A 14,106-nucleotide genomic window follows, 5' to 3' on the forward strand; every position below is an offset into this window, starting at 1 on the left:
TTAAGAGCACTGGCTGCTCTTCCAAAAGACAAAGGTTCAATTCCCAGCACCCACATGGCAGCTCATAGCTAACTGCCTATAACTCAAGATTTAGGGGATCTGACACCTTCATGCAGACATATATGCAGGCAAAACATGAATGCACATGAAATAAAAATAAATTATTTTTAAAAACTATATGGAAATGCTGTGGATATTGCTCTATATAAATAAAGCACTGATTGGCCAGTGACCAGGCAGGAAGTATAGGCGGGACAAGGAGAGAGGAGAATTAAGGAAGGAGGAAGGAAAGGGAGACTGGCTGGAACCACTGCCAAGACAAGGAAGATGTAAAGTACCAGTAAGCCACGAGCCACGTGGCAAAGTAAAGATTAATAGAAATGGGCTGAATATAAGAGTGAGAGCTAGACAATGATAGGCCTGAGCTAATGGCCAAGCAGTTTAAATAATGTAAGAGTCTGTGTGTTTATTTTATAAGTGGGCTCCGGGACTGGCGGGACTTGGTGGTGGGAGCTGGAGAAAAATTCTCCAACTACATGGAAATCCCATATAGCCTTATTATCCCTTCCATTAATGACATGACTACAGACCAAATCTGTAAGACCTCGACTACAGCTCTCCATTTTCCCTGTGAACAGTCGCTCTCTCCTCCCTCCATCACTCCTGGATTCCTATTACCTCATTTAGTGAGAAGCACGTGTGTGGTCCTCTCAGGTTTATCTTTTCTCTTGACACAATCCTCTGGAAATTCACCCACTGTTGCATGGATCATTTTTTTGTTGCTGCTGTAGTTTTCCAGAGCATAAATGCATTGTTTCCTCACACAAGAAAGGACAACTGGCTTGTTCCAGTTTGGAGCTATTACAAGTAAAGCCACTACAAACAATCATATGAAAAATGTCATGTGAACATAAGCTTTATTTCTGTGGGATGAAGGCACAGGTGCCCCCTGAACTGGATGATGGTGTGTGCCTACAGTAAAACAAGCCAGGTCCCCAGACTGAGGACAGCTGTGTCCCGAACTTCTCCCCCAGCAGTGTGAGCTGTCCCTGTCAGCAGTCAGTGCTGCTATTTTTCATTTCAGCCACCTCCATAGGTTTGTAGTGATTCTTATTACAGTCCAAGTTTGCACTTAAAACAAAGCTCATGATGTCAAAACAAAAATTTTATGTGTTACTTGAAATCTTGGCATCTTTTTGTTGAGATAGCTCTATTCATGTATTAGATTTTTATTTAGTGTTTGGTTCTGAGAATATTTTATACTGGTGTCCTGGTAGGTATGTGGTTTCAAAATATCCACCGGTGCATACTTTTAATTCTCTTAAAAGGCCTCAACGTATCTAAACTGATTCTGGTGAAGTCTGATGTAGCACTATTCCTTTTCATGAATTATGTTTTCAGCATTTCTCTTCCATTGCATTCAAGAGTTACAGACTTTCGTTCAGAGTCTGACTGTGATACATAGTATCTGATACATGTACTGTGGATCTGTTTGCTATATTGATAAGCACTCACCTTCCTGAAAATGTGTACACTTATTTGTTTACCATGTTGACAGGCACTCACCTTCCTGAAAATGTGTACACTTATTTGTTTACCATGTTGACAGGCACTCACCTTCCTGAAAATGTACTTACACAATGTACACTTATACCTTCTGCCAAATTTTGGACATTCAGCTGTTATTTCTTCAGGTTCTTTTCCGTATTTCTTACTTGAAACCCAAACATTTTCTGTGTCCTAGGAGTTTAATCTCATTTATTTTTATTATTTTATGTGTATGGTGTTTTGCTTGTGTGTATGTCTATGTATCACATGTATGCCTGGTGCTTACAGAGGCCCAGAGAGGGCATCAGATCCTCTGAAACTGGAGCCACAGATGGTTGTGAAGTGTCATGTGGGCATTGAGAATTGAACCCAGATCCTCTGGAAGAACCACCACTGTTCTTAACCACTGAGCCATCTCTCCAGCCCCTCACTTTATCCTTGTTTTAGTTGGGTTTTTGGTTCCACTTTGGCCAAGGGGAGGGATTGTGGATGCTGCTTAATTATTTCTAGGTGGAATTAGAAGCTCATACTTGCTCCCTGGCCTCCGCTGGCTCCTGAGAAGCAGGCTTTTGTGGGTACTTGGTTTTGGTCCGTGCCAATTTGTGTTCTCAGCTTGCTGGCCTCTGCAGTCCCGAGACTGAGTGAGACATGTAAGGCAAAATTAACCCAGAGAACTAATTCCCATGGCCTTCTGGGGCTCCTGAGGCCCTGCTACCTTTTGCTCTCCAGCCTCTTTTGCTGTTTTCTATGTGACAGCTGGAGTTTCAGTTGTACTTAGTGGGAAGAATAAAGGAAAGTATGTCTAGTCTGCCTTCCTGGGAGCAGAAGTCAGACTACGGAAGTAGCTACAGTGTGGGACTTCCACATGCTTTCTAAGGTAGATAAAGCAACTCAGTAAGATGTCAGAATTTTTCATTTCTTCTTCAAATTCCATACTTCCGAAACTCAACAGTCTTAGATTAGTTTTGAAGGTAACTAAGAACGAACTCCTTTTTGAATATTTACTCTCAAATGTTCACATTTATAAACAAGCGCACCGTTTCTCACACATGCTAATTTATAGAACTGGTTTTCATCTTCTAGAAGTCTTCCATTGAACTTTTAAAAAGGAACACTGAAGCCTCATTTGTAACATATGCAGAATGAAAAGTGATCCAGGAAATGTGAACATTTGAATCAGGTTTGCATTTGCTAGCCAATCAAGTGGCCTCAACTGTGTCTGCATGGCATGGAGGCACTTCATCACAGGGCTTCTGCCCCCTTCCATCCCATCCTGTTCTCTGGGGGAGGGAGAGAGAGACAACTGTACAGTATGATATACTTTTGTCTCACAGTAAGAGACCAACTGCAGTAACTAAGAACAAAACAGGACACTTGTAAGAAGTGTACTTTAGTAGAAGAGCTCTTGTGATAACACTTGGATGGTGCATAGTTTAAAACTTACACACTGAAGGTCTGGTATTTTCCACTTCGTAGTTTTGGGCCATGGCAGACTGTGGTAACTGGAGCTGACTAGCAAACTGAGGACTGAGGGCAGAGCTTGGGTGGAGCCAAGGCTAGTGCCTGCCCCAGTCATTTCAACTAAGACCTGACTTACAGAAGAAGAGCCTCAGCGCAAAGCTGACCTATCTTCAGACATGGAAAGGTTCAGGGTCAGCTGTTGCTCCTACCTTTAACCTCGTTACCCTTGGCTCTTACACTTTAAATACTTGTAGAACTCCAGTGCACCTCCTGCCCTGCCGCCACTCTTCTGCTGGAAGGGAAGGGAACTGCCCCATGCAACAGCGGCTACTCAGCAATCACGTCTTATGGTGGATTTCAGTGGACTTGGCTGATGTCATCAGGGCAGTCTGCAGAAATGGGAGAAGCCTGTCTTCCTCCCAGGGTGAAGCTACCTTTTTATCGAAGTCACGGTCCCACATGTCATTAATAGTGCAGCCCGCTCCACGCATCAGAACAGCTCCAGTGCCGAAGAGTGACAGCATGTACCAGTCGGGAAAACAGCCCGCTTCAGCAGCCAAACCGATGCTCCAGGTGCATGGCAAGTACAGCAGCCAGGTTCCTAGACAAAACCAGAACCACACGGAAAAACAGAAGGGACACATTTAAGACAGACACCTGCTTCAGCTGCTTAACCACTGTCTTGGCTTCGGCTGCTGCCACAAACACCATGACCAAATGCAACCTGGGGAAGAAGAGTTTATTTGGTGTGACCATCCCCATCATGGTCACCACAAAAGGGAGTCAGGGCAGGAACTCAAGGCAGGAACCTGGAGCAGGGACTGAATCTTACTGGCATGCTCAGCCTGTTTTCTTCTCTCAGCATGACCATCTGACCAGGGTGGCACTGTCCCCAGGGGGCTGGGCCCTCCCACATCATTAATCACGAAAATGTCCCAGGCAATCAGACAGACACTTTCTCAGTTGAGGTTGCCTCTTCCCAGATGACTCCAGCTTGTGTCAAGTTGACAAAAACAACCAATACCCACTCCCCAAAAAAACCCAAGTACACAGCACAATCACCACACCCCAAAAAGTATAATCAAAGTAGAACACCTGACAGGCCAATGCTTAGAATCGCAGCACTAGGGAGGCTGGGCAGGAAGACCAAGAATTCAAAGAAATGGGGTGTGGTGACACATGTCTTTAATTACCAGAGTTTCCTTAATCCAAGAGGCAGCAGATCACTTGGCCACACAGCAGGTTCAAGGCCAGCTGGGGCTACATAGTGAGACCTTATCTCAAGAGTTCAAGATTAGTCTGGTCTATATAGCAAGACCCTGTCTAAAACAAAATAGCAACTTCTCCCTAAGAAAACCTGAAAAAACTGGAAAAATAAGCCACATGTGGTGGTGTATATCTATCCTCTCTGTACTCAAGAGGCAAAGGCAGAAGGATCAAGTTGAAGGCCAGCCTGGTCTACATATCAAATCCTAGGCTAACCAGGGCTACATAGTGAGACCCTCTCACAAAAGCAAAATAAAGCCAGCCAACCAACCAACCAACAACAACAACTAAAAAAAAAAAAAAAAAAAAAAAAAAAACCCACCAATCAAGGGAAAATAAATCTGTAACTCAAATTACACTAAGTATTTACCCTAACGCATAAAAAGCTCCCAGAAACAGAAAAGAAAAAGACCAGTAGTACAATTAAGAAATGGACAAAAGGGGCTGGAGAGACGGCTCAGCCATTACGAACACACCTGCTCAAGTCAGTAAAACCTTCCTTTACTGTGGTCAGCACAGTCTGTGGGACGGCCTTGCGGGAAGGGCTCCTGCCGTGCAGGCTTTCTGTCCTGTACCATATGTACAGAGAGGGCTAGATTCTAATGCTTACCCAGTGAACTAGAGGAACGTAAACTAAATGGAAGTATATTACACAGGCTAGAGGCTTTACAAATGACCTTGGATATTCTATTTCTAAAATGGAAGTCTGTCAACTAACCTGTGTGTATCTTACCTGTTAAAGTCTAAAGGGTGTAAAGACTTGTTTTGTTTGATACAGGTCTTATTGTATAGTCCAGGCTGGCCTTGAATTCTCAGAGATCCTCCTGCTTCAGCATCCTTGGTGCTGGGATCATGACTGGCTTGACAGAAGTTTTACTTCCTAATTTAGGGATGTGAGAGGCAAAGGGTCAGGTGACGTACACCTCGATCCCAGCACATAGGAGGCAGAGGCAGGAGCAGTCTGCATTCAGGACCAGCCTAAGCTCCACCGTGAGACCATGTCTTAACATCCACGAGCTGGGATGTGCAGCTCAGTGCTAGTGATTGCCTGGCATGACCCAGGGCTCTGGATTACCTCACACGAAAATGGTCAGACTAAAGTCCCTAGAATGTTTAAGCTGCTTTAGAGCAGAACAGCAGTAAGAGACGCTCAGATAAAATCCTGAAGACGTGTCCAGCTCAGAGCCTGAATCCTGGTTGCCTTGGGCAGACACAAACTTAGAATACCTTATCTAACCCATGAGCAACAGGTAACACTTACTGGGTGCTCACGAGGTATTAGCCAACAGTCTAACTCCTCAACAGCATGTCCTAAAAAAGTATCACTCATAATGCCACCTTACAGATGAAGGAACAGAGCGAGGCACATAAAACAACTGCTCCTGTATGCAAGGGCAGAGCTCACACAGGACGGAGGTGTAGCTGAGGCCAAAAAGAGAAATTACTTGTCACTATTTGCTTGGTGTAGCTAGAAATGAAGTCACCACTAAACAGTCTTAGGCTACATAACACCCAGAGCAGTGTCGCAAGACCTTCTTGGTCACAAGTCTACATGATGATTATGAGCTCACTCACTGATAGGCACCTGGAGCACTCCCTAAAGATGAGGCAGCTCTTGTACACCGAAACGCCAGGACACCACCACTTGTAAGGGGGCAGACACTAGACCTAATGTATCTGAAGGCTTAAGTCTCAATTTCATCTGAAAACAAGGAAAAAGAACATCTACCTCACTGAGTTTTAATGAGATGACAATATTAGGGCCAATGGTCATGAGAGAGAACTTGGAGCTAATGTGAGCTACAAGTACTCTGCCAATCTACAAGCAGCATGGACTAACCAGCCTACATTAAGATGCATAACATACATAAGTACGGCTACAGCTTTCTCTAATCTGTAACTTCCGAAGTAATAATAGTATTTCTTGAGCCTGTCGCATGAAGCACAGGTCACAGCACGAAATATGGCTTATGAATTCCAGGCACGGCGTCAGGAGCTTTCAGAAAACACTTTTCGGTCTCATGAGAAACAAAAAGGCACGAATTCTCTTTATTACACTAACTTGAACTGTGTGGTCTGAAGGAGAATGTCCCCTCCAGCCTCTGGCATTTAACAAGTGGCTTCAGTGGACGGTGCTGTTGGAGGTTTAGGAGGTGCAACCTTAGAGGATGAAGTGTCACAAAGAATCCACACCGACATTCAGTGTGCTCTTTGCTCCCTGCTTGTGTTCCAGCTCTCAGCTTCTGTCCAGCTGCAGCTTGCTGCCATGCTCCTCCACAAGATGGACTCTTACCCTCTGGAACTGTCAGCTCACATAAATTCTTTCTTCCACAAATTGCCTTGGTCATGGTGTTTTACCACAGCAATAGAAAGGTAACTAATACAGGGACTGAAAGATAGAGGGCATAATTTACCCAAAGCCCCACTGGTTAAGATGGAACTCTAACCCAGCAGTCTGGCTGAACCTTAAGTCAAAAACTCTTATTTCTCATACCTAAATCTCAACGCACACGGACATTCTACTTCTTCTGCCCTCCTGATTCCAGGAGCATTCTTTCTGTCTTCCCTGTGACACCTTCATCCCTTACGGTTACTCTGTGAAGAAAGGTGTGGAGGTGGTAAGAAGCCAAACAGGTCATAGACAGAAATGTTCATTAAGAAAGGGAAAACTCTCTGGGAGAGGAAATAAAATGGTCAAATTCTGAAAGGGTTGGGCAGAACAAAATGCCTGTGCAGACTAAGCCTATGGTTCTCTAGTAGAGAAGGGACAATGGCACAGCCAATTTGGTGGAAAGAGTGCCTCCTGGTGAAACCTGAAATAATCCAGGTTGTCCGGTGAGTAGCCCAGTGGTAGCCCAGTGGTACTGCACTTGCCTTGAGTTCCACCCTAGGACTGGAAAACAACAGAACTTTGTTACTCCCTTCTCAAAAACAACAAAGTCTATGGTCTATGAAAGTAACAAAATATAATACCAATACAGTAAAATAGTAACTGTTTCACTGTCTTACAAGAAGAGAATTATAAATATTAAGTCAGAAATTCTGTCAATTACTGCTCCTGACACATGGTAGGGGCCCAAACCATTTGTTGTATGAATTCTATGCAGTAATCATCTTATTTAGCATCAAAACATGCAAGCCAGTATCTTAAGATACTTAACACATACAACTATAAAGACAATTTTCTCTAATCCCCACTTCTGAATAGTGACTAATGCTAATAAAGGCAGTAATAGTGCCCTTATATGCAGGCACGATTCAAACTATTTATCATGGTGTAGATGGATGTTAAGGATAACTTTATAAAGTCAACATTAGCACTTCCATTTTATAGATAAAGAAATGAGGATGTGGAGACACAAAGTGATCTAACCACAGTCCCTTTACTGAATGGAGTAAAGGCTCAAAGAGGTCTGGTTCTCAACTTGGCTCATAACCATTTTAGAGTCATGTTACATGGTAGAATGCACAGCCACTAGAATAATGATGTTTAACTGTGCAAGCAGAAACAATGGCAGCTGCTGAGCTGTCCTGTAAGTCTACCCTGCAGCTTTGTCACCCAGAATCTAAGAACAGGATTAAAACTGCTTGTGTAAACCCTGAATTACACAACACTCTAATAACGGCAGGCCGACCTTTCATTTATAGGCTTTTGTACTTTAATCTCTTATTGCTAAAATTCAGTGCTTGAATCCCAAACAGCGAGCAAACACATCTAGAATATCAAAAGTGAGGCCTCGATGAGTGTGGTGCCCCTCCCATACTTTGTCACCTGGAAGGCTGAGGCAAGCTATGGAGCTTGAGGCCAGCCTGGAGTACAAAGCCAAGTCCTTGTCTCAAACAAAACAAAACAAAACAAAACAAAACAAAACAAGACATGGCGGTGCACACCTGTAATCCAAGCAGTTGGGAAATGGAAGCAGGAGGACAGAGTTCATGACTGGCCTCAGGTGCATAATGGGACCCTGTCTGAAAACCAAACACCGAAATCCAATAGGGACACTTTGGGGGTTCTGGATAGGAAGAGGAGTAAACAATTTAGACATCTGGATGCACTTCCATACACTGGAACTGTACCTATCAACATCTAAATTAGCTCGAAGCCAGCCTTGACTACTACTTCTCTGTCTCCCATTGTTTTCTAGACCTTTCTGGTGTTGAGGGTCAGGATCATATTCTTAATACACGACATGTTTTCGTTTAGTTTTTTTGTTTCGTTTAGTTTTTTCATACTTCCCTAGGTCATCAATTGTCTCTTACAACCAGAAACATTCTTTGGAAGCTGGTAGTTTCCCTAGCTTTCTATCACTAAGGCTGAGTAAATTCATTTACTACTACTGGGCTGCGCTTAGGAACGCCTCCGCGCATATGGAGCTTATATTGTATCACAGCCGTCAATAGTGCGTAAGTTAGTAACCGATAAGCACCACGATGAAAAAGAGAAAAACAGACGGGGTCATAGAGAGGTGATTCTGTTAGTCTGACGGTGACAGGCAATCCGGAAGCGCGATACTGGCTGCATCAAATGCACTAAATCTTCGTAACCCGTGATGCAGGGAAAAAGCCCAGTACCAACACTAGTTCCTCCTCCTCTTATGAGGAGCCTCGCTTTCTTCAATACTTTGTGCCCCTCGGGCCTTATAGGATTGGAGGCAGAATCGAAAACTAAAGAATGCAGAAATTCTGCAAAGCTGCAAATCACCAAGCCTGGGCTTCGAGAAAGCAAAGGCGCGCTAGATCACATCTGAATAGCTTCAGCGGAACACATGTTTATCGTTGTCACGGTCCGCCTCCGGGTGTCAGGACTCTGAGCGTGGGACAATCTGCGGGTCCCCGGCTCAAGTCCTGGCCGAGTCCCGACGGGACTGGCCCCACGGGGCGTGCAGCCGCGGCCGGGTCGCTGGGCAGCTCGCGTGCGCGCCGCCCAGCCCGCCTCACTCACCGATGGGCTTGTCCAGGCGCATGAGGCGCAGGTAGGGCTGCAGGGGGCGGGGCGCCGAGTTCACCACGGCCGCGGCCGACAGGCTGAGCGCGCGCCCGCGCGGCGCCCCCGGGGCCCGCTCCCGCCAGTCCCGCACGCCCGACGCCGCTGCCGTGCACGCCGGGGGCGGACAGAGCCCGCGCGGGCCCCGCAGCCACGCCGGCGCTACGGCCCGCAGGCCCGGGGCTAGCCCTCGACCCCGCAAGCCCAGCATGGCGCCGAGGCTGGACGCTGCCCCCTGACGTCATCCCAGGGCGACGTGCCGCGGGCGGGCGGGCATGCGCAGTGGTGTCGAAAGGCGGGTAGGAGGATCCTTGGCTTGTGTGTGTGTGCGTGTGCGTGTGTGTGTGCGTGCGTGTTTTAGGCTGCCTGCATGTATGTGCATTACCGTGTATGTGTGTTGTGCACATGTGTCAGGTTGCCTGCATCTAGGTATGTGCATCACGTGCTTGCCTAGTGCCCACGTTGGCCAGAAGAGGGCGTCGGATCCCCTGAAACTGCATTTTTATGGATGATGCTGAGCCATGTTGTTGGTGGGAATCTCACCTGGGTCCTCGTCACCGCTGAGCCGTCTCTCCAGCCACACGTTTCTTAATGAACTCGAAAGGATAGTATTTGTTTATATGGAATAGTTGTACCACAAAAAGGAAAGTGTAAGTCCAAAGATGTTAACCACATCCGGATGTTCACTTTCTGAAGTTAAAAGGGACCCAAGAGGCCAAATTTAATCATATAAATTCAGATTTACTTTTTAATTAAGGGAAGTTCTTTACTCCAGGGAAAACCTAAGTTTGACGGTCAGCCAAGAGGAAAGCAAACAGCTTGACTCAAGAACAAGGTCTTGGCACCCTTAATTGTAGCCAGCCGTTCCTTGCGTATTGCTATGTACCAGGCACCTGGTGTGTGTTATCCCGTTTAACTCCCTTACTGACTGGCTCTGGGTAAGTTGATCATCTGGGTTTTGGGGTTTTGAGATGGTAATGTGTCCCTTTAGGCCCGTTTTCTTAAAGCCTGTGCAGTGGATTCTGTGGTACCTGAGTAACAACCTGTTGGTGGCCTGAAGCGGGAAGAGAAATGCAGCTGGCCTTTCCCTTGCTTGCAAGACTGAAGGCCAGACTGCAGTCTGGGAGATGCTGCTGATCTTTGATCTTTAGCTCTCTCTCAAGACTTAAAAAATGCAGTGTCAGTCAGCTGTTACTTACCAGTTGAACTCTGAATTCTCTACAAGTTTGCGGCCTTTGACACTCTTTTCCAAAATGTTGCCTCCACGCTGTTTATTCTTTTTGGTTTTTGAAGATAGGAGTTCTTTTTTTTTGTTATTTATTTATTTTTTAATTACACTCATGATATTCATTAATTACACTCATGATATTAATTACATTTTTGGTATTCATTGATTACATTCGCAGTATTCATTCAATAATTATATTTATGATATTGATTAATTCATTAATTGTATTGATTAATTACATTCATGATATTATGTCCTGATACTACTGTCCATTTGTGGGACTTTTTCATCTCACAAAACAGAGGTTCTGTAATTAGGAAATCATTGCTCTATATTCCTTTCTTCTCCATCTTGAGATAATGGGAGACAGGAGTTCTTTGTGCAGCTCTGGCTGGCCTCAAACTCACAGAGATCCGCCTGCCTCTGCCATCCTGAGTGCTGGGATTAAAGCAAAGGTGCGTGCCACCACCGCTCTGCACGCTGTTTGTTTGTTTATTTATTTATTTATTTATTTATTTATTATTTTTTTTTTCAAGACAGGGTGTCTTTGTGTCATTTTGGTGCCTGTCCTGGATCTCACTATGTAGACCAGGCTGGCCTCAAACTCATAGAGATCCGCCTGGCTCTGCCTCCTGAGTGCTGGGATTAAAGGTGTGTGCCACCACCACCCAGCTACGCTGTTTATTCTTAAACACCCTTTTAGGTAGCAGAGGTGCCCACCATGCCAAACACAAGGCTCTTTTACACTTGCACACTATTTCCAATTGCCTGGAGTTCCCATCACAATACTTAAAATTCAAAAGGCATTGTGAATGCTTTCTTTTCTGTTTCACAGGGAAAGGATGGTAATGCTATTTTTTATTTTGCTTAATTATTTTATTCTATTATGATGTAAAAACCCATCAGCTTTTTTGACTCTCAAACCCATTTCAATCACCTTACTCAGTGGTGGTATACACGTTAGAGAAGGCAGAAGAACACCAAATAGTTACTAGCATGAGGCTGGGGCTTAGGAGTCACCACAGCTCTTTCCTGTTCTGTTAACCTCACTGAGGTGTCCAACCTTTTGCCATTGTGACATGATGTTCATGGCCTTCCATGGGATGTGTGCGTGAGCACACACACACACACACACACACACACACACACAAATACATATAATAAATGTTTTTTAAAAGAAGAAAGTAACCATTTTTGTTTCAGCCACAAAACTCACATGCCCTGACAAGTTTCATCCCTGGACATTTATTTTTTTGTGGAGATGTTATGAACCACAGGGATGAAATAAATGATGAAAATCGTTGGAACAATACGATACAGTGCAGATTAAAAGCTAACAGGCATAGGAGCTTAAATAGTCGCACTATCAGAGCAGACAAGCATTTCCCCTAAGGAACCTTAAGAAACTTTAATATTACTACATTTAACATTCAGTAACAACCTTGAGCACTGGTCTTCATACAACCATGCTTTCTTCATATAACTATCCACAATTAGTAGCAGCTTACCAGCAATTTATATTGCATATGCCTCTAAACATTTTTCTTTTCTTCTTTTATAAAAATTATTTATTTATTTATTTATTTATTTATTTATTTATTTATTTAGGCTGGCTGGCTGGCTGGCTGGCTGCACCTTGTAGCTCTGGCTGGCCTGCAGCTCTCTATGTAGACCAGGCTGACCTCAAACTTACTGAGATCTATCTACTCTGCCTCCCCAAACGCTGGAATTAAAGTAAAGCACGTGCTACCATGCCCAGCTGCCTCAATAATTTAAAAAAGATTTTTATCTAGGTGTGCCTGGAATTCAAGCACTTGGGAAGTGTAGGCAGAATCAAGAGCTCAGGTCATCCTTAGCTACATGGGAAATTTGAGGCCAGCCTGGGCTGTGTGAGACCTGTCGTTTTTTATTTTATTTATGTATTTTTTTTAAAGGTATGAGTGCTCTGTCTGCATGTATGCCAGAGAGAGCTTCAGGTCACATTGTAGATGGTTGTGAGCCACCATGTGGTTGCTGGGAATTGAACTCAGGACCCTTGGAAGAGCAGCCAGTGCTCTTAACCACTGAGCCATCTCTCCAGACTGAGACCTGTCATTTTTTAACAAAGTTATATTTATTTATTATTTGCTTGTAGCTGGTGGAAGGTGTGTATGTGCCTGTGTACATGAGTGTGTGTATTTAAGTCAAACTTGGGGGTCCTGGGGATTGACCCAAGTTCATCAGTCTTAGTGGTAATCATTTTTACTCAATGAGCCATGTCTTAACAAAACAGTAAATTAAAAAAATATTTTTAAAGAGGTAACATGTCAACATAAAACCACAACTCTTACCTCATCTGGCATATAAGTTTATTCTCAGCCAGATATGAGTGACCATGGCTCAAGAACATAGATTCAGATTATCCCAAAACTATGTTTCAATGTAAAAATAATGAGACAGAATGAAAGGAGGTAATAAATCAAGGAATTTGATAAATACATTGTGGGGATGTCATATAGGTGAGTTGAGCAAAGTGCGGAAACTCTGCCATAGGTTGTAAATGGCGTCCTGTGACGTGGGGAACTAAGTGAATGTACTCAGGTTTTATGTGATGGTTGAAAGGACGTTAGGTCAGATACAAAGGTTAGCACTGAGTGATTAGTAAAGGGACTAAAGATAGCCCAAGATGATTTGTTTCTAGATCTGTAACATTCCAACTCTCCACAACCATGAAGTTCTAATTTATAAGCCTGGTAGACTCTTTAACATAGTTTTAGCTTTTTCAATAGGGGTTTAAATTTACATAGGCAGTGCCTTCTCAGGTTTCAAATATCACTGGTTTTTTTGAGTATTCAAAATCAAAATGCCTCATCCTACTTTTATGATTTGTGTGTGAGGTGGGGAGGCACACAGGCACTCCTGCATGTGTGGAGGTCAGCTCTTTGCGGAGTCCGTTCTCTCCTCCCACCTTTCTGTGGGTTCCAGGGATAGAACTCGGGTTGTTTGTACTTTAAGCTATTTTATGTCATTAGGAAGAGATCTGTGACAGTATGCTGATCACAGGAAATGCCTAAGATTCTGTGTCCACTTTTTGTGAGCGTTGTCAAGTGAGATGAGATGGACACGGCTGAAATAGCTTGTGAGTGGCACGGTGAGGGTTCCGTGACAGAGTTATACAGTGTAAGTTACGTGAATGCTAAAGGAGGTGTTGAACTTCATGTCTGACCGGGTCTTCACAAACAGGAACGTTCGTCACCTAGAAAGGAGAGTTAGGCTAGAGCAGCCAGAGGGGACGGCACACGAAAACATGGGAGCAGAAGGCGCACGCACATGCGCGCTCAGACTTCCCACTTTGTGAGCCTGGAGGACGGAACTGATGAAGTGGCTAGGGTTAAGGCTGACGAAAAGGTCTGTAAGAAGTGGAAAGCCTTGCGCCTTTCCTGGAACTCGCTTTGGAGACCAGGCTGGCCTCGAACTCACAGAAATCCGCCTGGCTCTGCCTCCCGAGTGCTGGGATTAAAGGCGCAAAGCTACACAGAGAAACCCTGTCTTGAAAAACCAAAAAAAAAAAAAAAAAAAAAGAAAAAAAGAAGTGGAAAGCCATTTAAGTATTTCCAGCAAGGCCGGAGAGCGGGTGGCT

General features: G+C 44.3%; 1 protein-coding gene across 1 annotated transcript in view; it reads right to left on the reverse strand.

Annotated features, from left to right (window-relative positions):
• Window positions 1-9,470, reverse strand: part of Coq2 (coenzyme Q2, polyprenyltransferase) — a 21,146-nt gene extending 11,676 nt beyond the window's left edge. Inside the window, exons 1-2 of the mRNA XM_059274808.1 lie at window positions 9,218-9,470; window positions 3,444-3,610 (exon numbers count right to left, since the gene is read on the reverse strand). Of these exons, the coding sequence (XP_059130791.1) occupies window positions 3,444-3,610; window positions 9,218-9,470 (420 nt within the window). The remainder of the gene's footprint in view (window positions 1-3,443; window positions 3,611-9,217) is intronic.
• Window positions 9,471-14,106: the final 4,636 nt, after the last annotated feature.

This window comes from Peromyscus eremicus, chromosome 10 (genome assembly GCF_949786415.1).
Source record: "Peromyscus eremicus chromosome 10, PerEre_H2_v1, whole genome shotgun sequence".
NCBI classification, from domain to species: Eukaryota; Metazoa; Chordata; class Mammalia; order Rodentia; family Cricetidae; genus Peromyscus; species Peromyscus eremicus.